The 27,829-nt window shown below is 40.7% G+C and overlaps 1 protein-coding gene across 9 annotated transcripts in view; it reads left to right on the top strand.

The window, feature by feature from the left end:
• The window catches only part of trpm3 (transient receptor potential cation channel, subfamily M, member 3), a 165,765-nt gene extending 138,201 nt beyond the window's left edge, over positions 1-27,564 (top strand). For 3 of the 9 annotated variants that reach the window (XM_084360383.1, XM_084360388.1, XM_084360384.1), the window contains 11 exons: positions 1,270-1,498; positions 5,913-6,116; positions 10,334-10,474; positions 12,975-13,103; positions 14,127-14,378; positions 16,256-16,430; positions 16,949-17,077; positions 18,706-18,856; positions 19,446-19,639; positions 19,796-19,928; positions 21,058-27,564. In XM_084360383.1, the coding sequence (XP_084216509.1) occupies positions 1,270-1,498; positions 5,913-6,116; positions 10,334-10,474; positions 12,975-13,103; positions 14,127-14,378; positions 16,256-16,430; positions 16,949-17,077; positions 18,706-18,856; positions 19,446-19,639; positions 19,796-19,928; positions 21,058-22,678 (3,358 nt within the window). In that variant the 3' untranslated portion in view covers positions 22,679-27,564. The remainder of the gene's footprint in view (positions 1-1,269; positions 1,499-5,912; positions 6,117-10,333; positions 10,475-12,974; positions 13,104-14,126; positions 14,379-16,255; positions 16,431-16,948; positions 17,078-18,705; positions 18,857-19,445; positions 19,640-19,795; positions 19,929-21,057) is intronic. The other 6 variants (XM_084360389.1, XM_084360387.1, XM_084360391.1 and 3 more) reach the window with 4 other exon arrangements.
• The last annotated feature ends 265 nt before the right edge of the window (positions 27,565-27,829 follow it).

Below are 27,829 nucleotides of genomic sequence, written 5' to 3'. Positions count from 1 at the left end.
CTGGCTATGGAAATTACTGTTAATTGGGGGGGAAGTTTTCGGTTACTACAGATGAAGCAAAACCACGCCAACCTCGATTTCCCACACATACTTACACACAGTTTCAAAGGACAGCCTTACAGCTGGCATATTTTAAGTGTACTTTCCACAGAGAATTTGCTTGGCTTCCTTCGAGGAGCTCATTTAACTTCATGCATTTTTATATCTACATGTAAACCTTTGTTATTTGTGATTGCAGTGTTTGAGAATGACTGTATGTGTGTAGATATGGATAAACTCGATGGATGTTTATGTGAACTTGTTATGTTGTGTGAAAGTACAGTACATACAGTATTCTGTAGGGACCTTTTCTTACTTTCCAAGACATTTGCAAACAAGCTGTTAATGTAGAATATTCACCTTTTATTTTCATCATATACAAGTCATTAGAAAAGCCCCTCATATAAACAGAAATTGCTGAACTGGGTCATGTGCTGTCATCTGTGCCATTTTGAGCCCTTGTTTTATAAATCCTCCAAACCCCGGTGGTGTTGTTATACACATTAAACTGTACAGAACAGATTGCTTTCTAGTGTAGTGTGCAATATTGTGCTGTAATGTGTGTGAGTGTGTTTGTATAGAAGAAAGTCCTCTCGGAGGCTAAATAAGGATGAAACTTGATTTCGGAGTATTGATTTATGTTTGTATTGTCCAAAGGGGACGATTAAAGTGTTGGTGCGAGAGGTTTATTCTACTTTGCAATATTTTATATTTGATAAATTGTGTTGTCTATGTGCCGTGTGTTGGTCATATTACATCCAAACATTTAGACATTTAGATATGTTTTCATATTTCTGCTGTTTTCAATATTTCATATTAGCGCTGTCGTTCTGTAATAACTGCTGCACACAGCATTTCTTGTTCAGCATGCAGTATACATACATTATAACTTAAACAACAAGTGTTTCAAACCCTGTCACCCTGGAAAAGATACAGACATAGTTACCAGTGAGAATTTGGGTACTTTGCTGTATGCGAGTGTGCATCCACCAAGGAAATTAGATACGCTTTTCATGTAAGTCCTTGACCTTCCCTGTGTGCCGTGATGTACAAAACGTTGTATCGCTATTTGTGTGCAAGTGTTTGTATGCAAATTTAATCTCTTACAGAATCTGACCAGATGGTCAGTGATTCCTCGACCAGTTTAATTACATTTTCACATTTTTGAACACAGTGTATCACTGTTCTTGTCTCTGTGTGCCTGTATATGTCCTGTATATAATTTCCCAGAGAGTTTGGCCAGCTGGCGGTGGAACTCCTCGACCAGTCCTATAAACAGGACGAGCAGATGGCCATGAAGCTGCTGACGTATGAGCTGAAGAACTGGAGCAACGCCACCTGCCTGCAGCTGGCGGTAGCAGCCAAGCACAGAGATTTCATCGCTCACACCTGCAGTCAGATGCTGCTGACCGACATGTGGATGGGACGCCTGCGGATGCGCAAGAACTCAGGCCTGAAGGTAAAAGAAGTTGGACAGATGTTTGGGATAACCTGTGGGTAAAGGAAAGTGTGTTTACATTAAGTAGCATCCCTGTGCCATTCACTGTAACTTCAGGCTTCAGGCTAGAAAGGCAGGGTTGCACTGGAACGCTTGAATCCCCTCAGACTTATTTGAGAAAAGTTATGGCACAGAAAGTAATGAGAAAGGCTTTCAGCTCTTTGAGAAACTTCTGCAGAGGTGGCCCAAATCACTCCTGTGGATCTGCTGAGTGGTGCTGCTAAGTGGAGAGTTGTTACATGTGACAGCTGCCAGGTGTGGAACTGTAGAGATGTGAAGCAGAGAGAAGTGCTGATTACCTTCCTGTAGAAAATGAAAATTGTTAGTTGCTTTGGACGTAATGTTCCTATATGAGAAGCAGAGGCCACCCAGCATTAGGTTATTACCAGGCTCACACGTAATCTGCAGCCGCAGAATTCAGTAAACAACTCCACAGATTTTCCACAGATTCTAACCAAGCACAGTTGCTGCTTGTAAACTCAGAACATTGACACATCTTCAGCCCTTTTTTGCATGTGTGGGACTGTCGTGTTTCGTTTTCAGTTAACGTTAAGAAAATTTGTGGTGCGATGTGACAATATGTTAAAAAATGGATTTACTGCTGAGGAACTAAGTAATGAATATTAATTTCAACCTTTTTTAGATCAATTTCCTCTGAATTCTGTAGATTTTTACTCTGGATCACCACAAAACTGTGAAAAAAAATCAGCAGATTCTGTTTGGGTCGGCCTATTAAATATATATCGGTACATGTGCAGTATCAGTGTGCACGTTGACAGACGAGAAATAGCAATACGAAATGCAGGTAATTTAAAAACATTGACAGGTGCATATTTTCACAGTTGCAGATATTATTGCATATCTTTGCATATCTTTGCCACAATTCTCAAATATCAGGACATAGTCAAATAAACAATATTATCAATTCAGATAACCCATATGCTGTACAACATAGGGCTATTTATCTTCATTAAATAGAGCTGGGAGTACACCCATCTGGCTGGTTATATCTGTGGTTTCGCTTTGATGACTCATTCACAATAATGTGGAGAGCGCTGGGCTGTGAAAAGACCACAGGTCACCACTGACAGTTAAAACACTTTATCTTCTAGTTTGTGGAAGCTCAGGACTAAACAGACCCGACCCCGATGGAAAGTCTGTTACAATTAAATTTGGATTTTTTTCATTGGATTCTGGACAAATCGAAATCCAGCCTTTTGGTTAATAACAGAAAGTTGTTAAATATTTTATTTCAGGGTGTTTATTTGTAGGAAAGAGGGTTTTTTGGATGGTAATAATTTGAATTATGTAACTGTGTCTGGATGAGGTGGCCCGCCAGGTCCAACTTTGGTCTTCATTAGTATAAGCCTACAAAGCATTTTAATTAAGCCAGAGGGGACAGAAGGACAGACCATATTACTTCAAAACATTGTGTGCCACATACTTTATATCGAGGCTTATTTGGTGAACATCCTTTGAGTCCAGAGTAGATTCATTTAAGACTGGTGGTTGAGTCTTGAGTAATCTTTGCTCATGTGGGTTTTCTCGATGTCTGGTGGTAGGGTGACAGAAGGCAGCCGCTCAGATCGGAGAGGTTAGAGTTATTTATAATGAAGAGTCACCCTGGGAGTTGCTGGAGGGACGGCTGGGTTCACACTCGTTCATACATAGAATGAGACAGGGGAGTAGGTCTTGGAGCAGGGCAGACTACAAGTGCTTTAAGTATGGTTTGGCCTTTGCAGGAGGGAGAGAGATAGTTCACTGCTAAAGCAAACTCACCGGAGCAGAAAGACAGGAAGGAAACCACAAGTGGAACAAACAAGATTCGATGCCCCCAGGAGTTCATGATATACAGCAAATAACATTGTCAAAATGTTGTCAAAATAATATGTGTGTACATTTTTGAGTTGCTGTAGTTGTTAGGGCATTCGGCCTCACACCTCCCAACACTCTCATACCATATCAGTATACCGTTACTGGAGGCTGAGAGTCGACTATGAATTGCAAAGACGAGTACATTGATTTCTTCAAACATCAATGAGTCTGACAAACTATTGATGTCTTTGCTTTCAACCCCTCGACATGACTGATGACAAGAGAAGCTGAGACTTCACTTTCTGTGCTGTGGTTTTAATTGTATTTTTCACAAGTCACTACCCTCATTATACGTCATCCTGATACCATCCTTATTAGCATGCATATTAGTGGCATATTGACTCTATATTAGTCATTTTAAAACTCCTATTATGCATTATTCTGCATGACCACATTCTTCTACTACTACTAGGCTATCAACTAAGAGTTTCCCTCAGTAATCTCCTAATTACTGCTTATTGATTAGGAAGTTCTTGAATATAAATTAAGATCATAATATGCTTCGCTCAGTGTTGGACTGTATAGGCGGGCAGTACCACAAAAATAGTCAGAAGTAATTGTTATTTTTTCTGCTCTATTGCTGAAACACCTATTGCCTTCGGCAGAAATACTTCATCAGCATTGAAGGGAAAAAAGCGAGTGTTTTGGATTAAGAGCAGCAGACTTTGAGACAATCATTGCCCACAGCATCTTTTGACCATCCAACCTGAGCAGTCAGACTGCCCCAGGGAGGAAGAGAATTGGAATAAGAGCCATGCTAATCCAGCTTGGTTTTAAGGCTGCTCCTGACTAATGTTTGGTCGCAGGAAAAGGAAATGGACAAAGGGGACTGGCCAAACAATTAATGAAATCAGAGACCGTTGTGCCTCCTGAGACCTGTCTCCACCACAACATCTCGGATCAAGCTGTTGTACTCAACAAGCGGGCAGTGTTTCAAGCCGACAGAGTGCAGGGCTACAGCCGAATGATGAGAGGTGGTATTCATAACATTGATGCTTGGTGCTCACACTGGACAGTGTTTCCCAGATGTTGAACTTTTGATGTGAAGATGCCGACCATATCATCACCATGTTGTAGTTGCTGTTAACTTGCACACCGATGCAAATTCAAAAGATACACTACACGTTTATGTATATTTATATATAAATAACTGTATACATATGTATGTTCTGTTTTTTGTGTAGCATGAAAGAGTTTAAGAACTTTTGTTATGCAAACCTGTGTTGTACAATGACCAATACATTATCTTGTACCTTTTATTCTCCCTTAATACTTCATAAAATGGATCTATTCTTGTGTAGCAAAACACAAAACTACTATGTTTTTACAGTGTCCAAAGAACTCTTGATTAAGCCTCAGATTACATTCCACATTCTAACATAAGGTCTTATTCACTATAACTTATTCACTAGTTGAACCTGTGTGGGTTAATAAGTGTCAAAATACTAGTGAATTAGTTATGAGCAAGACCTTACCTCCGAATGGGAGAGATTTTCTGAATCAGAAAGGCTTAATTTAGAGTTATCTGGACACTATTAACACATGTAGTTTTGTTACATAAGAATAGAGAATGACTCTTCTTGTGGTACTAAATGGTAAATGGACTTACATTTATATAGGGCTTTTCTAGTTCAACGACTACTCAAAGCACTTTGAAACACGTTACATTCATCCATTCACACGCACAATCATACACGGCGGAGGCTGCCCATGCTCATTTCTATGCATAGCCACTGACACACACCCACACATCAATGGAACTGGGAGCAGTTTGGGGATCTGGGGCTCTGGGGCTCTGCCTCTTGAGCCACTCTTGTGGTACCTTATAAAGCCTAGACTGATTAAAGCGTATCAACCTTGTAATTTATGCACAACATCCTGATCACAAAGCAATAGTTTGGTAGTTTTTTTGGCCTAGTAGCTGTAGCTGAATATGGTAAGGCAAAATAAGGCATCACTAAGTGCGTTTTAATGAATAATGATCAGTCAATATGCTACTAATATGCCTGATAATAAGCAACTTGTGACTGACTTTAAATTATAAGATACATTTTCAGTCCAGAGCTAAGAGGACATACTGCTCTCCATCTTCTCTGTCTTTTGTTCGTTTTTTTCTTACTGTGGTAACAGCCTCGCTCTCGCTTTTCTTGTTTGACTGGTACTATGCACTGTATCTGAAGTGTTTACAGCAAGCCTGACTCCCTTATCTGCTGCGGGTGTTTGTCCCTCTCATCTATCGTGGCAGCACAATACTCATGCTGCCTGTCTGGACTAATGCTTTTGTAATCGACTCCCACAATGAGAACCCTCGCTTTAGCGGTTGTAAATACCAAGGCTTTGTCATTCAACCGTGTACAGGCATGAGGGGAAGGTGTTTTTCCCTGATCATGAAGGTTTGTTTGTTCCAGACTTTCTGTGTCCTAATTACTGCAGCGCTGTTCATGAAACTGTACATCTTTGTCACATCTGTCACTTCAACCTCCGCTTCCTCATCACTCAGGTAATCTTAGGGCTGCTTCTGCCACCGTCTATCCTGAGTCTGGAGTTCAAGAACAAGGATGAGATGTCCTACATGCCCCAGGATCAGGACACCTACCTGCAGGAGAAGGAGGAGGAGGAGCCCGAGAAACCAGTCAAGGAGAAGGAGGAGGAAGACATGGAGTTCACAGTAAGATCTTACTGTGAGACGCAGTACAACTCCGTGGTGAGAGAACCCACCTCAGCCCCGCATCTCAGAATCTATACACATATTCAAACGTTAAACAGCTGATGATTGAACACATAGCCCCGATTCTGTGTCCTTTGTACATTTCTCTTGTGGACCAGTTTTTTACAACCTGTTCACAAAGAGATGTCGATATGCACACACATACGCACCCAGTTCTCCACATACACACACATACTTGTTTCTCTATTCTGGCCAACTGGACCCCTCCAGCCAAATCGGCCTTTCCTGTTTCTCGTCGTCTCAGCAAAGACATGGTTTTGGAGTTGTAGCGTCTCAGTCTGTCGCCGCTTGTGGGTTCCCTCGTGTATGTTTCTTCTTCCACCTATCTCCTCCTCTATTTCTCTCTACTTTTCTTTGGTCCCTCTCGTTCTCTGCCCAGCTCTCTCTCTCTCTCTCTCTCTCTCTCTCTCTCTTTGCCTCTGTTGTTCCTTTATTTCTTTTGCTTTCGGCTCCCCCTTCCTCTAGCTCTTTCTCTCTCTCTCCGTCTCTCCAAGCTCAGTTCTGATTGAGGTACAGTACTGTATGCTAGCCGATTGCTGCCCCTCACTCTCTCCCATCATGATGATGGCTTGCTGCAGCATACCACTCAGCATGTTGGCTGATGAGCATGGGAGGCCCAGGCTTTTGCATTATATAACCATTACCGCCTGCTGCTGCAGAGCTTAAATCATGCAGAGTCTGAGCATCTTCTCCCGGCTCACAGTTGAAGAGTTGATCCATCTGCATAGACATGGATGTACAGCAGGATTAGGACTCGTTCCATTTCAATCCAATCAATTCTGGAGATGATACCAAGATCCAGTTTGTCTGTTAAAATCAAGAGCAGGATTACTAAAGACAATTTTAATACGCAAACTGAATCTAACAGACAGGCTACATTAACGTATGCCGACTGTTGATGGAGCTGTTGCTGCAACACACAACGTAAGTGCAGTGCGTAAGAGATCCACTCTACAAGCATAAGAATAGACCAGTCTGCTATATTATTTTTTTTATATATATAAAGTGTTAATTTTTTTAAGATTTAACTACCTGTATACAGAAAATGATGCCAGCTAGCTTCTCCTTTGAGGTCTCGATCACCCTGTCAGCAGTAGACCCTTTTCATAGCAGACATTTTGACTTGTCAAGGCAGGACAAGCACAGGTGTGACATAATACAATTTGTTTTCTATTCAGTGTCCCAATAAGTCATGTCAGTGAGTGAGCAAGCACAATACCTGGAACTAGCTCACCTAAAGTGTATGCAGCCATCATTAATATTATAAGTTCCACTTGTGTTTTTCTTGCTTTTGTCTGCTTTGAAAGGGGTTGATTAACTAGCCGCCGCTGGTTGCTTAGTAACTTTATCTAGCTTACTGTAGTCTTAACTTATTATACAAACTCAGTGAAAGGTTGAAGTTTCACAGGGATGTGATGGGTTCCACAACTGAAGACACAATCCAAAAAAGGGAAGCTCACTGTCTTGATTTACGGCGTACTTGCGCTGCAGGTGTAGCAAGTAAAAAGATACATTCAGTGGCACATCAGCTCTGTGAATGGTTCTCCTACGTTACATGTAGCCAGAGTGTGAGGTTATCCCATTAAGCGATTGAATTGAAGTTGAACGCCCTTCAGCACCACTGTACATACTCTCCATCTGCATTGAGCACAGCCAGCCAAGCCAGCACAAAGATTCACAAAACGGGCCATTTTACACATGCAGTCCTTGAGGCACTGAAGCACACAAAGAACCCTGCTGCCAAAGGATGCATTTGCAATGGTCCTTTACTATTGTCCTGGCTTCTGACTGTACAAATGCACCTTCAGACACTTATGAATCACACAAAGATTCATGCAGATATACACAGACTGCTACACCACAGAGGGAGATTGTATTGTCCTATCCTCAGATGCTTTAGATAAACCACACTGTGATGAATGTTATAGCTTGTGTGATCTCCACTTGCTGATCGATAACGTGCATGTTCAGTACAGTAAAGGCATGGTGTGATTTACACACTGGCATCTGAATCTGTTCACCCTGAAGGCCCGTCTGTGTGTGCCTTGGACAAAACTTTGACTGTTTATGTTTCAAACATTGGAAAAATATAGAAATCCCTTGATTCCTTACTGGTGGTGATGTCCTCTTTAAATTCTTAATGATGGTTTTATCACCTACTCAGTGGCCTGGGAACTTAAACCAACTACTCATGTGTTTCAAATATTTGGACAGATCAAATATTTATCTTTCCCCAGGTCTGCTATACTGCCCTACAGAAACAGTGCAGTAACTACAGAAGCAATGAAGCAGGGTTTTTAAGACTGGATGGCAAACTGTAAAAAAGATGGTTTGTATGTTTTCAAATGATGTCATTTAATAGAACCAACACAATAGGCTAAAAAATGCAATATACCCTACTAAACAAGAGACAAGAACTGCTAAGCTATATGCTACAGCTAGAAGTGCTACAGTATATTCATTTCATAGGTTGCTTTTATTTAGATGTAACATTGCCTACATGTATCGTCCCTCTCAAATAAACCATTGAAAACAATCACTGCTCAGAGAAACTGCAGTTCTTATCAGTTTTAACTAGTTTGTTGAGGAACATTTAATTATAACTTAGTCCACAGCTTATAGGAAACCAAGTGTTTGGTTTCTGTCTGTCCAAGTACTATTAATATTTCTATCCTAATCAGTATTTACTAAATACATTTACAATTGAAAGAGTAAAAGTCCACAAAGTATATGATTTTAAGATAGCTTAACCAAACCAAATCACATGGAATTCATGAGTCAAGTCTAGTTAGCTGCAATTCTTTAGCAGACGGTTCAGTCCTGCAGTACACAGATTACCAAGCTACAGAGCAGTAAAATATTGCCTTTTGGTTTAGAGTGCTGCAGGGATAACACATTTTGGTTGGTTAACTTGGAAGTTAGCATCGCCCTGGTTCCCTTGACAAAGCTCCTATGAGATATTTCCATTGGATTTTGGATTATTACAGAAAATAAGCTCTGTTCTAAACACAAGTTTGTGATACTTGCACGTTTTGTTCAGTAAAATAATCTTCACAGATGAACACTTTTATGATGAATGAAAAAGCTAACATTAAGGTATAATGAACTACACTGCGCTTGCCATTTCTATGGGTCTTACTACACAATACTATACACACTTTGTTATAAATTGATCAATCTATGAGTAGTAAAGTTAGAGTTAGAATAGTTTGCAATTGAAGTCAGACATATCTTATGTTGTAAAACAAAACGTGAAAATATCCTAAGCTAACAACAGACCTTATTGAGGACAATTAACCAAAAAATCCATTCAAAAAACCCCACCGACTTCGAGACAAGGGAACCAAAAGTGCATAAATGCTAAGTTATTTTCGGGTTATATGACTTATTCCTGCAGCACTCTATTGGTCTGCTTTGTAGTTACTGCAGATTTAAAACGCTGGTATATTATGTGTTTATATAGTAAAACCGATGTGATACAAGAATGTTAGATACAAGTTATAATTCAGTTTTGATAAGATATAATAATAGATATGTAGTTGCTGTGTTTTGTCTGTTGGGCAGTATAATTCTTGACATACAATACAATTCAATGAATAAACTCCCTCAAAGGTCTGGTGTTGCTTTGACATTAAGACCATGACCCATTAAATCAGTGGGCTCCGAACCCTCTCTCATGGATAAGGAAATGTGTCACAGATTGAAAAGAGATATCTATGTCTTACCCTTTATCTTTTCTTTATCTGTCTTCTTTCTGTCATTATCTTGTCTCTCTTCTGCTTCTTAATTGTTGTCTGAGACACAATCCATGAGTGTCCCTGTCTGCGTCATACAGTGTTACCAGCCTTCACCCAACACTCCACCTCAAACACACATCTCACATTTTGGAATGATGACATTGCCTGTGCTTGCTTTTTTGATTATGATATTAAAACTGTGCAGTGGCCATATTGTAACCCTCTCCCCCTTCTCTTTTTTTTTTCTCCTTTTTCCTTTGTTATTCGACTCTTCCCATCCCACCTCTCCTCTTTCACATACTTATCTTCATCTCCATCCTCTCTGTGCGTCTCCCCCACTCCTCCTCCTTTGTCTTTCCAATCTGTCACACCTCCCTCTTCCCACTCTTTCCATGCTTTTATCCCTCACACCTTTCACTTCCTCCCTCGCTCCATGTGGGGTTTGCATTCCCCAAGGCAATGCTGGGTAAGGTTACCACAGAGACATCCAGAAAGAAGGATGTTGAGGAGGTTCAGAACCGCCACCGACTCATCCCCATGGGACGCAAGATATACGAGTTCTACAACGCTCCAATTGTCAAGTTCTGGTTCCATACGGTCAGTGTCAGCTGCAGCAATGCCACCTACATACTCAGCGTGCTGCTGCCACTGTCAGTGCTAACTGTATTTCTGTAACACCAACTATTCCTGGATCCCTGCCGTTTGCTTCTACTGCCACAGTGCCTCTGTTGTCATTAACCTGCTGTTCCACCCTGTCATTACGCAGCTTTTGTGGGGTGGGAAGCTTCTGTGTGAAAGAGATGGGGAGAGTGATGGAAGCAACATGGGGAGAAAAGTACAGCTGCGAGAAAGAAATGCGATCAAAGATTGAACTAGGAGGTTTTGTGTTAACTGTGTAAACACACACTGAAACCTCTCATTTGCAGCATATTGCCACAGGATGAAACGTTACAATACGTAAATAGTGTTTACATATGTGGGGAAGTCTGCATGTTGTATGTGTGTCTTAAAATCTTTCTATACAGCACTGTCCATGTGGATTCTGTAACTCCAGGGTGAGTGCGCACAAAAAAATTGTGTGATTTTTCCCACAACTGGTATTTATAAAGGAAGAATGTGAATAAAGAATGCGCGTACCTTGCGCTTACTTCAGACCAGCATACACACATTTTTCTAGCTTCTTGTGTGGGTAAAACAAGGTGTACTTGAAATATGAGGGGAGCGATGTAAACACCATTTACGATTCACTGATTGTGTTGTTATTTATCAGTCTACACAACGTTCAGTAAAAGGTCGCTCAGAGGCACATTGATAAACTTTTTTTTTTTTTTTTTTCTTCAATTCTTTATGAGTGATGAATTTTGTAATTCTTTTTATTGACTTCGGAGCCATTACTCCCCTGGTAATGATCTTTTCCTTTCATCCTAAATTGCCAAGCACTTTATAAAGTCCGTTTCGGTATAAACTCTATAGATTAACCATTCATCATTGTTCTGACTTTTAATAATCATGACTGAGATATTACCACGATGATGGTTTACAGATGCATGTGATGATTTAGTGGTACGGGCGCCATTAAAAGCCGCAGCTGCGTGAAATTACAGCTGTTGTGATGCTGTTGGAAACTTTGCTTTCTATTCTGCCAGGTCTAATGAGTGGTGGAGGGGGCATAAGTATCGATATACAAACAGTTGTTTAAGGGCATTTCTTCATCTATTTTTGGATAATTGTGGCAGTGGAAATGAAGCTTGTGCACATGCAGAACAGTTTCCACAATGATTAAGGGTTATAAAACAGAATCAGGCATATGCACAGCTTTATAAATCTGGCAAAAAGAATGTGTATGCACATTTCTGTCTCTGCACGTACACACAGTTTTAGTCGAGTTTTTGTGCATCTGGCCCCTGCTTTCTTTGAAGTCTGTGTGGGCTTGTGTTTTGTACAGTATCTGCCTGTGAGTGTGTGTGTGATGTTTGATTTAAGCTGATTTTTTGTTTCCCATCTTAGGCTCCTTCAATTTGCTTGCCCAGTGAAAACATCTTTATACATCACCAGCAGGGTTTTCCCTGTTTATTTATGCTGTGAAAATATTTTGACTGCGCTTTGTTTCATCCTGTTTTCTCTTCACTGGCTATTTACTCCCCTCGTACTCTTCTCACCCCTCACTTCTTCTTCCTGTCCTCGAGGTTAAAGAAAATGTACTGTGAATTTCATTATTGCTCTGATAAGAACAGATGCTGGATTTTCTCAGGGTCAAGATGTGGTATTTACATCTTTACTAGATTTGTATTCAAACCTGTCATCCGCTGCAGAGCGCTGCCCATTTATAGTTATATTAGTCAAATATATCACACAAACCAACTGTGCATGGGGGACGGAATGACAGTCCTGGTCACACATGATTATAATCACTTTGCCTGCTTACTTGACTAGAATGCTTGATTTAAGCATGGACTGGAGGAGAAACCACCCCCCAGTGTGTTTGTATCTACTTTAATCCATAATATTAATACGTTAAAGCTTTTCATTTTTGTGTCCAAATCACAGCCAAATATATTCATTCCATTTAAATGTTCTCCAATGATATTGGATCACCAATCACTAAATCAAAAATGTCAAACATATGATTGAACTGATGTCAGGACCTGTGAATGAGGTAAACATGTAAAAATTGATTTTGAATACATTTGTGTCAAGTCTCAGGCCTGATCTTTAGATGGCTTGCGTTGTAATCAAATTTTTATCTAGCGTGGATCATGATGTGCCAGAGCGCCTAAAGAAGTGCAGGAAAAAAAGAAATTGGACTGCTGACATGTACTTAAATAGACATAGCCACAGGAGGAGCATAATGGTTATTTTCAGCCCAAGTGTGGATGTACAGCAATCAAGTGTCTTGACATCAAACCTCTATTATCAGATCCGAGACACTGCATGAAGGAAGGTGTAATGAGGGTTAATCATTCACCTAATAACTGGTACGAACAAAACTCCTTTTCTCTGTAGCCCTTTGAAGAGAGAACTTAACTTTACTGATGTGCTGTTTGCAAAAGTGGCCCAATCTGTCCCTGATTCCCCTCTGCTGTTGTGTTTTACGCAGATGGCGTACGTTGGCTACCTGATGTTGTACAACTACATCGTCTTGGTCAAGATGGACCTGTGGCCCTCTCCTCAAGAGTGGATTGTCATCGCTTACATCTTCACCAACGGCATTGAGAAGATGAGAGAGGTACCACCCATCCTAGCATGCAAATGTGCACCCTGCATGCACTACTGTATTGAAAAGTCAATAATCAATTCTTCACCACTACCCAGTGAACTGAAGACACAAAGACAGTTATATAGTTACAATTATTCAGTTTAATTCAGTGAGTCCTGTGGCTGAGGGCTAGCTTTTATGTCTTTATCAGCAAACTGCTCATAATAAACAGAGAAATTGTGATAATTGGAAGGGGAAGGAAAAGGAAGAATCAAAGGGAAAGAGAAAGGAAGAGGAGACTGGTTGGTGGAAATGAAGGATAGAGACAGAGAAGGGAAAAAACACTGCAAAAAAATGAGTAAATAGAGAGTAAGGTATGTGCCATATGAGACTATCTAGTTCAGCCTCATTCTGTGGCTGTGTTTGTACTGTAAGTGAATGAAATGCATTAATCATTATGTCACATCATTCTCAGCTGCACAACAATGCCTCCTCAGACATCTGCTAGATGCCCTGATTGGTGAACTCACACTGCCCTCTAATGGTGGTCAAGATATAATGCATGTCTTTTTTTCTTCTCCTCTGTTTCAATCACTTTTGCAGCATACTTAAATTTCCTCCCCCCCCTTCAATTTATGTGTTTATGAACACATCTTTCCATCATTCCTGCATATGAGCATCCTTTCTGAGTTCCTCTCTCAAGGCAAGTGAGAAGGCAAGGCACATTTATTTATGTAGCACATTACAGACCCAAAGGCAACCTAAAGTGCTTTACAGATTGCAAGTAAGTGCACAAGAAAGAATAATAACTGTAGAAGCAGGCACACAAATATATATAAAATAAAACAGCAAAAGCAGACTGAGTAGAAACAATAACATAAAAAAAGCCCACAGAAAGTTATAAAAGTTAATTTAAAGCAATGGTGAACAGATAGGCCTTTAGCTTGGATTTAAAAGTAGTTTGCACTGTCTCAAATCTTAGCTCGTCTTGCAATGCGTTCCACATTTGAGAGGCATCGATGCTTAAGTAATTTTTTTCCAACCCACCTCCAGATCCTGATGTCAGAGCCGGGGAAGTTGTTACAGAAGGTGAAGGTGTGGCTTCAGGAGTACTGGAACATCACAGACCTCATGGCCATCCTCATATTCTCTGTCGGCATGGTCCTGCGTCTCCAGGAGCCACCGCTCATGAGCTACGGGCGGGTCATCTATTGCGTTAACATCATCTATTGGTACATCCGGCTGCTGGACATCTTCGGGGTCAACAAATACCTCGGTCCCTATGTGATGATGATTGGCAAGATGGTGAGAAGAACCAGGGGTGGTGACGTCTGTGTGTGTGTGTCTTTCTTTGCTATACACATTATCTCTCATGTTTTTCTCAGTCCATCATTATTCTTCATTTATGTCTGACTTTTCCTACCTTCCACACAATTCATACTGATTATAAGAGTTTACAGGGACCTATGAATACAAAGGTTCATTTGTATGTGTTGTGCAGGCTTGGCCCTAATGGAGCTTCTAAAACTCATTGTTTGATCTCAAACAGCACAAGATCAGAGCCTCTGATAAATACATGTAGACAAAACTACAGAAGGGATCAAAGGCCCAAATCTGTATCTGATGTTATCCTGTCTTTTACATGGGCTGTGGACCATTGGACCCGAGCTGTCTTTGATATGAAAATGTAGCCATTAGTTAAAGAGAGAAAGAACCTTATAATGTGACTATAACTTAGATGTGTTTCAGTCTTGTAAAAAGGACAATGAATGGTAGCCTTCATATAAAAAAAAAAAAATTAAAAAAACACACACAGGAGTTGAGTGCAATATGATTCTGCCTGTTTGAAGTTTTTGTCCCTCTTCGGCTCTGTAACTCCCTTAATCAATCAGGGATTTACCTAAATTAAGTGTATTTTAAATATTGAGTTGAGGTTTCACTCCAGAACAAATTAAAATTGAAGTTTGATTGACCAACCAAGACTCTGGGAATCATAGTAATCAAAAAATGCAAATGCAGACCATCATTTATTAAACCTGTTAAACTGCTTCTCCAGCTGTAACGGACCAGACTTGTTTTTCCTCATTGCTGCTTTCTTCATTTTATCCATTCCCTCTGGTTTTATCATCTGCTGCCTTCAAATGGAACTACGACAGTGAAAAAAACGTATACATGATATGCTCGGCATTCAGGTGATTCAAGTCATTAAAACACCACTGCAAGGCAACGGCTTCTACAAGCCACCCAGGCTGATAGGGAGCAGGGAACGTAATGCAGGAAATGCATAAAAAAGATGAGGCTGTTTGGGTGTTGGCTGTTGAGGCTGTAATATCAAAATTTCCCTCAGACACATTATAGAATTAGAAAGAGAAACTGTACAAAGAGAAGCGCCCCGGGACTTCAGTTGGTAGAGAGTGTGGCCCATGTACAGAGGCTGCATCCTCGCTGCTGTAGCTCAGGGTTCAAATCAGATGTGTGGCTCTATAAATTAAGCCATGTCAGACTAACATTACAATATATTAACTTACCATCCATAGTATGCTGAACTTACATGGCCTCCACCATTTCTGAAAAGGTCAGCAAACCTGAACTTGACATTTGGAGTGTTGTAGAACTGGTATATCTTTCGTCCCATGGGGATGAGGCGGTGGTGGTTCTGAACACGCCACGACTCGTGAACTCTGAGCTTTCAGAACATTTCAACTTAAAGGTCCAGACACACCAACCTGACATCAAAGAACTTGCTGCATAAAAGGCCGACTGTTGCGTTTGCTCATGGCTCCTGTGTTTTAGCAACAAGGTGCACTTGAACACACCGCAAAGACTACAGCTGATGGCCAACAAGCTCGTACATTCTGCCCCTGCGTGAGAGGAAGTACCGCCAATGTACAAACGATTGTTATGACTAAGCAGCATTTTTTGACACCACTCTCGCTAATATAGCCCAGACAATGCCCGACAGCTGACATCAGCCTGGTGTGTCAGAGACTTAAGAGGTCTTGAATACCACCAGAGAGGGTGTTCATATGAACATCGAAAACATGATCCCATTTGAAAGCAGCAATCAGTAATTTCTAAAAAAAACATTCCCACCAACTGCTCCCTGTTTTTATTCACTTCTTTAACCACTCACCCCTTCCCTTCTCTCTGACAATCCTCCTCTACCCCCCTCCCTTTGTCAGATGATCGACATGATGTATTTTGTGATCATCATGTTGGTGGTGCTGATGAGTTTCGGAGTGGCGCGTCAGGCCATCCTCAACCCAAATGAAGACCCGTCCTGGATGCTAGCAAGGAACATCTTCTTCATGCCTTACTGGATGATCTACGGAGAGGTGTTTGCCGACCAGATTGACCGTAAGTTCAGGGCCAGAGCATCAGAGCTTTGGAATAAACTTATTTTTTCTTTAATTTCAGGGGAGAATAAAGAGAGATGCAAGTGATGTGACTGAATACGCAGAATTTTCATTTAATTTTCAGTTATTCCTCCACAGGTTAACACTGAAAGCTGTTCTTTTATAATACATTATTATCAAATAAAAGTTATAAGTTGGATCATATTAGTCATATCAGCATCATTTTTCCTTTCAAATTCCGTAGCTCCTTACATCAGGACATATTTGTTACTGTCAGATTGTCTGGATCTTTTTTGTCTGTACGTTATTTCATACTTTGTAGACAAAGTGACATTTAACTCAATAAATCAAACATAGACTGTGAGCAGTGTCTGTGAGAAAATGTCGTGAGAGTGAGAGTGCGTCCGTGTGCTGTTCTGTTGTCTTTTCGGATGGTAGTGTATATGATGGTGTTTACAGAATGTGAGGAGTGGCCCAAAGAGAAGAGATCTGAAATAATGTTTTCATTCTTTGTTTCAGATATGCATAGTAGGAAGTTACAGCACAGGCTGAATGAAAAACTCTGGCTGGTCGAAAATTACTTTCGAACTCACGGAAGCTGGCGTAGTAATGGTGCATTCCACATTTTCCAGTGCAGTCAAAATCCCAGTAAATCAATACATACAGACGTCAATTTAACCACATCTACGTATCCCACCTCTCCTTCATCATCCTCACATTACCACCATGTCATGCCCACTCCCACCACTAAAGGCCACTTGAGACAAAAGTGTGCATGCGGCTCCACGCGCTCTAAGGTTAAAGTTGCGTTTTCTGTTTGGTATCTTGGGTCAGCTACTGTATCTAAACAACACTTTACTTAAATATTCACAGAAGCTTGTTTTAGATAATATAAACATAATGACAGCCTGATTCATAAGGCTTCTCATCTTCTCCGAATCTTTGATTGACTGGTAGCTTGACCCAAGGCTGTAACTTGTAAGCAACTTTATCCTTACTAATTTTGGCACTGGCTGGCAAATGGCACTGTTACATGGCAGTAGCACTTTTTTCAAATGTGTTCTAATATTATTGTTTTGTCACAACTGTCATATCAAGAGGAACTATCAAAGTTTAAACTTTGATATTCCCTTGATGTTTCTTTCACCCGTTTTGTTTTCTTGACTTTTTATTAGTTTCATTTGAAAAAGTGACCCTGCCACGTTAACACCGTCTGTCACATAAACCATGTCACCCTGCCCTTAACACCCGCTCAGCTTCTCACTGGAGCAATGACAACATTGCCAAAATATTTCTACCAATATTTCCCCAACATTTAACATAAGCAAGCATTGAAATTTACATATGAATACCACAGCATACACGTAAATATACACACATCCACACCAAAATATTTTAATCAGCCACCTTTCATCATCTATAATCTGTTTTTTCACGTGGTTCAGTTGTCAGAGTTTTTAATCCAAATTTTTTTAAAGGTAAAAATATTTATTTTTTTTAAATAGAAAAATTACTTCAGTTCTCTGTCTTTGGGCTGCATTGTGTGAATCAATTGAACATCAAGCAATGATGAGCATGACTAGAATGAATCTCAAAGGCAAACAAACCAAGAACAAATGCTGAATGTTCCCCAGATAAGCCGCAGCAACTGAACCATCACAGATGGAAAAAACATACTATGTATCCTAAATACATCTCAAATGATTTAGAGCAATCCACCCTTGCTGAATGAAGCTATGGCACACATATGTGACAATATATTTCAAACATCAACTACATGTTTAAATATATTGGGAACACAGATTGTGATGACACATGATTAATGCATTTTTTTTGGTGTATTTTTGTTTTCAGATGCACATTTCTGAACATGAGCCCCAACCATTATAGTGTCCCCTCGTTCCAGTCCCCACGCTAAGAAGCATAAAGACGAATTATGCTTCTTGTTTGTTTGCAAAATATGTAGTTGTGCATTTTGTTCGGTATTTTCAGGTCTGCTTGTCTCTTTGTTTGTTATTGTTTCTGTCTTGTACATCAGTGTACAGTATGTGCTTCAGTGTTTTATGTTTGTTATTTGCTTTGATTTTATTTTGTTTTTTTTGTTGTTTTTTTACTGTATCTTTCATTTATGTTCTGTGTTTGCATGTCATCGTAATTTGTTGTGCATCTACAATTTCGACCAAAATATACACAATGTATTCATGTCTCTATCTGCAGACATTGTTAACCTTGTATTAACTTATTTGTGTATGTATTTGTTTTGTGGCGGTGTGCAGCCCCCTGTGGGCAGAACATCACCACAGAGGATGGGGTGGTGGTGGCCCTGCCTCCCTGTAAGACCGGTGCCTGGATTGTCCCAGCCATCATGGCCTGCTACCTGCTGGTGGCCAACATCCTGCTGGTTAACCTACTCATAGCTGTGTTCAAGTACGTACACTATCTTATCGACACTGCGCTGCTTTACAGACACCTCAGGACCTGAAACACACATATTTTGGCAGAATTATAATAAAATAATGAAATAATATTGCGTTTGTTGACACAACTGTAGTGCTATACTTCTCGAGATTTGTGTGTTTATATGTGAGAGAGCAAGAGATATGACAGTAGTTTCTGTTTGTTAAGACACTCACTAGAGGCTGCTAGCAAATCGTGTTAACAAAATGTGTTAGCACTTCTTCCACAGAGACATTATCATACTAATGATCTGTTATTGTACATCTGAATAATCTCTGTAGCAAGGACAATCATCCTCTTCTTCACGTTTGTCAGGGTAATTACCAAAAAATGCACAATGGAATAAAAACAGCAGTTAAATTGAAGGTTTAATCTCATTACAGCAGCCATCGTCAGCTGCCAGCTGCCGCATTCATTTCAATCTGCATACGTGCTCTTCGTCCCTACTTGGCTGAGTGAAGGAATTAGTTCATTAATCTGTATACTATCTGAAGTAGTAATGATCTTTCTCAGTGCATGTAATATTTCATGGTTGGTGTGTTATTGTCCATCATCATAGTAATACATTCTTCGAGGTGAAGTCCATCTCCAACCAAGTTTGGAAGTTCCAGCGATACCAGCTCATTATGACCTTCCATGAGCGCCCAGTCCTCCCTCCACCCCTCATCATCTTCAGTCACATAACGATGGTCCTCAAGCATCTGTGTTGTCGCTGGCGCAAGCATGACGACGACGAGAGGGACTACGGACTGAGTGAGTGGCAGAGCATGAACAAGTCTGATAACTCAGTTTAAAGTTATTTTCAGTTCTCTGTTTTTAGTGCTATAACTGTGATATATATATTTTGGATTTCAACTTTTGCTATTATTGTACAACCAATCAACCTTTTTCAAACTCTTTCGTCTGCAGAACTTTTCATCACCGAGGATGAGCTTAAGAAAGTCCACGACTTTGAGGAGCAATGCATAGAAGAGTACTTCAGAGAGAAAGATGACCGATTCCACTCCTCTAACGATGAGAGGATCAGAGTCACTTCTGAAAGGTCAGACATAGTATCACATCTGTCTGCATTAAGGCTTTCAGTCTGTGGGAAATTGGTATATAAATAAGTCCAGTGCTCTGTCTACCAGGAAAGAGGAGACATAGCCTTCATAGGTTGTAGTGCATATTTTGATTATATAATTTTTCTTCTTGTCTTTATGATGATGCATACAGTGCATGAACACACAGCTGAAATATTTAAAGGAACACAAATGACCAAACTGCTGAATTACTTCTTTTTTTAATTAGACTGTGACTGACTAAATGGGCCACAACACAGGACAAAACCAATTATCTGCTCACCCTCAAGCCGATGGAGAGTTGGGGGGAGTTTCGTAGTCCACAAAACATTTCTGGAGCATCACAGCAAAACAGCATTGCAGTATTGCAATACTCCTAAATAGCTTAAGTAGATGTGGACTTCTTGTAATGTGTAAAAATGGACCGAAAAAAGAACATAAAATGCTACAGCTTAAGTTCATAGATCCCAAATTGTTTTGAAAAAACTGCAAACATGCCCTCAACGCTCAGTGGAGGTTGTGCACCCACTTCAGGCAGGGTGTGTGCTAACGCTTTTAGCTTAGCAGCTAAAGTGAAGATTTTGGCTTTAAAAAGGGTTTAATACCATCTTTTAAATTCAATTTGGGATCTCAGGGCTTCTTGAGACTTGGATTACGGTGGACGAGCTGTGTGGAGCCATTTTATGTTTCTTTTCCATTGGTTTTTACATTTTAAAACAAGTCCCCATCGACTTCAATTGTTTAGGAGAATGCTGTGGACTACAAAAACACATGACCTTATGTCGGCATGCGGGTGATAATGACTGAATTTTCTTTTTTGGATGAACTTATCCTTTAATGCACAAGCCCTCAATTTACATAGATCATTGGTGGTGAACTAAGTAGAAAGTTTACTCCAGTTTTGACACTCCAAACCACAGTGTATTCAGTCAATTGTATCTGTATCTGCTTGTTTGTTATATACCATTCAATTTCTGAATGCAATCTTGCTGTTTTCTCAGTTTTTTTCTTTTTCTGTCAGTGTGGTGGTCTCTCTCTGCCATTGTCCCGTGCTATTCTCCACCCTCCAGTGCTTTTAATCTTTCATTCCTTTCTTCTCTTCTTGATCAGGGTGGAGAATATGGCAATGCGTCTGGAGGAAGTCAATGAACGTGAACACTTCATGAAGGCTTCACTGCAGACTGTTGACATCCGTCTGGCCCAAATGGAGGAGCTGATTGGACGTATTGCCGTAGCACTGGAGCGTGTGACAGGTGTTGAACGTGGAGAGGTCAACAAAGTACGTTCCCGGACTTCATCTGACTGCACAGACTCAGCATACATACTCCGCCAGGGTGAGTGCCCAGACGCAGCATACATCCTTCGTCAAAGCAGCTTTAACAGCACAGAAGGGAACGCCTACCGCCTGCAGGAGGCCCTGGAGGGAACAGCGGAAGGCTCAATGTCCCCTCCTTCTCCTACTGGCATGGCTACACGGACAAGAAGCCACTCATTTTATGTTGGAGGCGGTCGTGGTGGCGAACGTGCAAGTGGAGCCGAACGAGCGGAGAGCTTCTTCAAAGAACGGTCACTCAGTCTCCACCGAGCCAACAGCTCACAATCAGTGTCCTCAGGTGCCGCCCCCAAGGAGTCTAAGCCCCTCCCCCTGGCGACGCTGTCGGTCTCCCAGCAGCACCGTCCATCGTCATGCATCGATATCTATGTCTCAACTTCTGAGGAGGTGGGTCCTGCAGAGGTCTTTCTGGATCCTCTCCGTATGGTCCCACAACTCCAGAGAGACTCCTCGCTGCAGTCAGATATCATGGAGACGGTGCTGCCAGGAGGCCGGGACTTCAGCAGCGTCGCCACCAGCGGTATGGGCGACAGGCACTCGGAGGGTGGTGCAGGCAGCAGCGGAACAGCTGGAGCTATGTTTGATGACAGTGCAGCTGCTGATTTGTCATTGTGCTCAGCCCACCTCTTACCAGACACCACTTTACCTCCTTGGGACATAGAACCATCCCCACCTCCCTCAGCAGGGCTGCTTGAGCGCTCTAAGAGCAGCCGCTACCTCTCCACAGCAGGCACATCTTTTCTGGATGAGCCCCCTCTGGTCAAGTCCCACAGCCTCATGTTCACACCAAGAGGCTGCTACAGCGGACTGGGGGCAGGAGTCCAGGTAAAAGCTGCAGAGTACACCAGCATCACTGACTGCATCGATACACGCTGTGTCTCAGCTCCATACACTCCTGCAGAGCGCTCAAACTCTCCCGGAGGATCCACCTCATTCCCCTTTGATAAGCCGTCAGACATTGTTTCTTCTCATCCAGAGAGAGAGGCAGAGCTTAGTCATACAGAGTCTGATCCAGAGGACCCTGAGGACCTGATCCCGGCCCCTGATACCCCTCGTCTAGGGGGGCTTAGTGGGCCAAGTGGGGCCCCTCTCTGCTCCCCCTTCTCCAGGCTGGAGCGAGCAAACAGCTGCTCCTCAGATGACTCCCATCCTTCCCTCACACTGGCCCCTCCACAACGGAAGAGCCTGTCAGTGAGTGAGAGGATGGAGAGGGGACCGGGTCTGGGGGCAGACAGGGGGCCTGGGCCAGGGGGCCGGGGTCTGGCAGGAACCAGAAACCCCTTCCTCAGGAGCAAGTCTGGAGCAAGGCCTGATACAGCCAAGACTGACAGCCTATCTATGAGGAAGTTGGCCACTCCGTCGGCTTTCCGCAGCTTTGATAGACAAAACTACACGTGACAGTAACACTGGTCAGCACACTCACACATATTGTTAGGACCAGGGAGGAAAACTGAGAGGGCTGAGGGTGAAAGTGAAAGCAGGGTGAAGTTGCCCATAGATAGAAAAGATGATAAAAGTTTATTGACAGTCAGTGCTGGGGGGCAACTTGACCCTGGATCAGAAGTCAGGATGAATAGATGGGAGATGTAGGGGTCCTACTGTACACCAGTCAAAAACAAAGAGCTATGAATCTAGAGTAGTTTTTACCTCCTCTTGTAGCTAAGTAACTCTCAATGGGGTGTTATGGCAATGAAAGGTGTATTTGTACTGTATGTTCCACCCACCAACCTTTACGTCAAGTAGACATCTGTCACTGTGTTACATCACATATCAATCACGTTAGTCACAGAAAGTATACTGTTACTCCTCCTAGCTGCGTTATATGGTAGAAACTGTTTAGTCTGTTTGACAAAGAGAGCGGAGAAAGAAAAAACAGCCACTTCATTTAGTCATTTTGTCTTAGCATATAGTCCTTACTGTTGCAAAACGTTCGCTTTAAATACATTTTTCTCTTTTCATATAACTCCACTCGCAAACAGAAAGAAGTTTTTGGCTGCTTCTTTAAAGGAATCAAAGTGTTTGGAACCATCAGGGACTTTTTCTCCTCTTGGTTGCACTGGAAATGATTGCAGTAACATGGCAACAACTTACCTCTGGATACACAAGTACAGTACACCTTTCAAATAATCACCAATTATCTTTTTTTTTTTTTTTCAGAAGAATATCGATTTTGCCTTTAATTGTATTTGTAGCATAATTTCTCTACAAAACTGTTTTTATTTCATTTGTCAGCTCAGCTAGAAAGAGAAAGCAGTGTTTGAGCGTACTTCAGTCAAAAGGCCATCACTCAGTCACATGTTGCTGTTAAGTGGAACAGTTAAAACTGGCTTTAATTAGCCATGTGACCAGAGTGACATAAATAGAGACTAGCAGGTGACAGCACTGAGTCGAGGCATGCATCTACAACAGGAAAGGGAAGGAAAGGAGATAGAAGAGTTTAATCAAGTCAATCATACATGTATTTACATGTCTGCACACACACAAGAACACAAGAGAAAGTTTCAGACCTGATCCCTGAGAGCTTTAACAAGTGCAATTGCAAAAACACAGGACAAGAGGGCGCTGTGAGCCTACTTCAGAAGCAATGCTTGCTGAGTGAACCTGATGTGAGCCTTCTTTGCCTGCACCCGACACCAAAAATCCTTACACTCAACCAATCGTTGCTCTCTTGGCACCCAACCCTCCTCCTCCTTTAGGTTTCTACAGTGGCATTACGTTGCAATGGTTTAACATCCACCTACACCTAATGGATCCGTCCTTCATCTATTACATAACTGTCATTCATTTTCTTTTTTCCTCCTTTATTTATTTATTTATTTATTTTTTAAATTGCATTGAAAGCCAGCCACTGCAAAAGGAGACTTTAAAAGACGGTCATTGCCCGGTGACTAAAGCCCATTATAAAACAGGTCAAGAAGAGTTCCTGAAGAAAAAGGGATGAGTTTATTTTTTAAAAAGCTTGAAATAAGCTGTCAAGTATATGCATTCTAGCTGAGATATAAGAAAGCATTTTAAGTGACATGAAGGCGGAAACATGGGGATATTATTGTGAAAAAATGAAAGCCAGATCAGTGTTTTAAAATCTCTCATTTTTTATTGTAACGGGAAAAATGTGGGTGGAGGAAGATGCCCTTCTCTGATAGCTTTGTAAAGATAAGATAGGTGAAATCAATAGAATTCTTACTGATTTTTTTATGTTTGTTTTATATTTCCTCACTATTACATTTCAGTTTAATAATCATGTTGCATTTATTTTGAGATTGATTCTATTTATTGACATTTTCTTGCTCATTATTGATAATTACAGTAAATGCCTGTTTGAATTACGAAATCAATATTTATATCTTCTCAGTGATATTTTTGTCGAATTTTAAGTATTTTCTAATTAAGCTTTTAAATTTAATAAAAGATGACCATCGACATGCACTAAATGCTGATGTATTATATTATTTATTAAATATAGAATTGTCTAATATACTGTACATTTCAATCATATTTAAAGTATTTAAAGTAGTTTTTATTGTATGTTTTATCAAGACGCTTATGAGAATTTTCTAATGTAAAGTTGACATGGCAATACGCAGTTGCCCGTATACCAAACTTAGGGTGCCTTTTGGGCATGGATGGAGTATGTGGGGACTGAAGTGATTCAGAAATCTGTGAAACTTCTCCTTTTGTTTTTCTTCTTCCGAATCATAGAGCCCAAATATCTGTGATTATTTTTTTCAACATGTGGCTTTTACATAGATCTTTGTTGTTCTCTTTAAAGACATCTGATGTACAGAGTGAGGGGAATTTTGTCATAAGTAAACTGTTTCATTGCCTGTATGGACATTTATTTGAATCCCACAAAATACGTAAATAGAACTCAGTGTGAATGCTAGTTTCATAGCTGAAGATACAAATATATTTGCACATTAAACTGAGACATGCAGCTGAGGGCAAAGCATCACCAGAGGTTTGGTGCTGTGGTTTTTATCATATGACTTATTTGTGTCACATCTCTCTTCATATACCCACTAACCCTGACCCAGACCAGAGAAGTACACATCCACAGAGTTTGGGGACTTTCTAGATTTTAAAATAAATGGTCGAAAATGAACAAACAGAGGCTGAGATACAGTATCTAGACTTTTGGAGGGAATTCAGACCCGGTATTAACATCTGTCCTAAGTTAGCCGATCCGTCAATTCATATCTGGCATTAAAATACATCTCGACAAACGTCTTAAGTGACCATTTGTGATCGCATCTTCCACGCTTCATATGCAAAAAACAAACGGATGACGTTTTTTATGCAAAACAAGAAATATTTTCATGTGTAACATTTTCCAAATTAACAAGAAGGCCCAAATTTAAAGTAAATGATGAAATCAGTTGAAACAGCGACTTCAAACAGCTGCTAAATGTCAGAGAGTGAGACGCACTTAGGCACAGACGCAGACAACCTGCAGGTTAAAAGAACAGGTCAAATAACAGTGAACCACATGGAAATCAGATGGTGTGAATCCGTTTTGCCTGTTGTTGTGGCTTCTTCTTGTTGTTTCATGGAGCGCATCAAATAATTACATCGTTCTTTAGTGTACACGCTAATGAAAGAATGTGGTCACATGCGTTGAGACCACCTCTGAATAATTGGATCTCAAATGCATCTTCAGTGCATCTTGAGCTGTCAACTTGTGATTGGATCACTCAGGACACATGTTGATACCAAGTGTGAGTAGCCTCTTAGTCAGTATTGGTCAAGCTTCAAAAACACTGGAGCCTAAAATTGCCATAGTGCAACTCAGTAGATTCTTTAGATGGACCTTCTTTTTCTGTAAAACTTCACTCTCATCTTTCAAACTTTTGGCCCCCAGATTATAAAACAGGCTATCTGTTTAATATTTTAAAGGTCCAATTTGTAAAAGAGTTTATTGTCGAATCTCATAACCAACTCGTCAAATACTGATGCTTTGGGTTGCCGGCCGGCCCGACCTACTGACCGAAAGCGCCAGTATTTGACGAGTTGGGAATGCTACTCAACAATAAACTGTTTTTAGAAATTGGACCTTTAAGTCTTGAGCAAAATAACCTGAAAATAACCTAATTGTCTCAACCCACTGATGCATACAAAGGATCAGATTTGCAATTTCCTCAAGAAATATGTGGGTTCAGGTATGAATTAAAAAGGAAAGGTTGACCCCAAGACAATGCTCAGGGACAATGTTACCCCAGATGCAAGGCTGTAAGTATATTATTGTGGAAAGAAAGATGGAAATACAAAAAGAAATAGATTTGAATTTGTTCTCCGCAGACAGCCTCTAATATAATCACTGTGCTTTCTGAGTCTTTGAGGATCGTAGGGAAATCTCTGTATTTTGTGCTCTATGTCTTCAGGAATGGCAATAGAATATGAATGAATGTCTTCATACCTGATCGACTGACATTGTTCACCCGCAGGAGTTTAAGTTCTTTAACAGTTGCTGAGCCAAACCAAACTTTGCCAAACCAAATGGAAATGAGCTGAGTTGTGCTCTGCTGACCTGTTGTCTACACAGCTGTGGCACCAAGCAAAGGTCGTACAGCTCAACTCAGGTTTGTACAGATAATTACGAAAACAGACCCTCCTATTTGACCTACTGTGATAGCAAATCAATTTTATTTTTAATTGTGAGATAGCATACATTTCCATGACACTTCTAAACTCGTGAGAACATGATTCTAGAAATGGTTTTGTGATTTGTTGACATGGCTGTTGTGGAAGGTCTCGACAGGAAGCGTGGGTGTATGTGTGTTTGTGAGAGTAAGTTAACTGCGTGTGAACCCGGAGATGTAGGTGAGACCAATAACGGGGAGGCATGGCAACACAACACAACCTAACAAATTGTCGATGTACAGTATTTTAAAATATTTTCCTATACTGTATCTTACAGTTTTGTGGAATCATGAGCTTATGACGATAATCAACACATCTGCTTTCCACCCATGACCTCCGTCGTGAGCTAGAAGAGAGTTTCACGCACATGTTTTTTCTGCAATAACTGCTGATGTTGCTTTACAACAGAAAAGGGACTTAGCCCCCCTACTGGTCACACTTTATTTAATGTCCTTCAAATGCATGCAGTTCTTCCACTCAGAGTGTACAGAGACGACCTATAAAGACGACTGAGAGAAAGATAGAGAGATTATAATATGAAATCAAAGTAGTGAGTATTTGGATGCAAATACAAATCTGTATTCTTCAATGTGAATAGGATCATGTCTGGCATGCATTGTTAAATAAAAAAACTACATAGATTGGTACTCGCCTGTGTCTCGCCTGTTTTTACTCCACCAGGATTGTCTTTTTTATGTTTTATTTTAGCTCTTTCCATTTCTTCAGCAGACTCAGTAAAAGGTTCATAAAAACAAACATCTCCCAGTCATTTTTTAAAGTCTCTGTTTATTTATGGAGCACATTTATAAACAACAAACGCTGACCAAAGTGTTTTGCATAGAGATTGAACAAAACACAAGAATTTCCAAATCAACACACAGTAATTAAAGTAAAACAATCAATACACAAACA

The sequence above is a fragment of the Pagrus pagrus genome (assembly GCF_965226575.1).
Source record: "Pagrus pagrus genome assembly, chromosome: 8".
Classification (NCBI taxonomy): Eukaryota; Metazoa; Chordata; class Actinopteri; order Spariformes; family Sparidae; genus Pagrus; species Pagrus pagrus.
The sequence above is the reverse complement of the archived record's forward strand: the minus strand, read 5'-3'. Positions and strand labels throughout refer to the sequence as shown.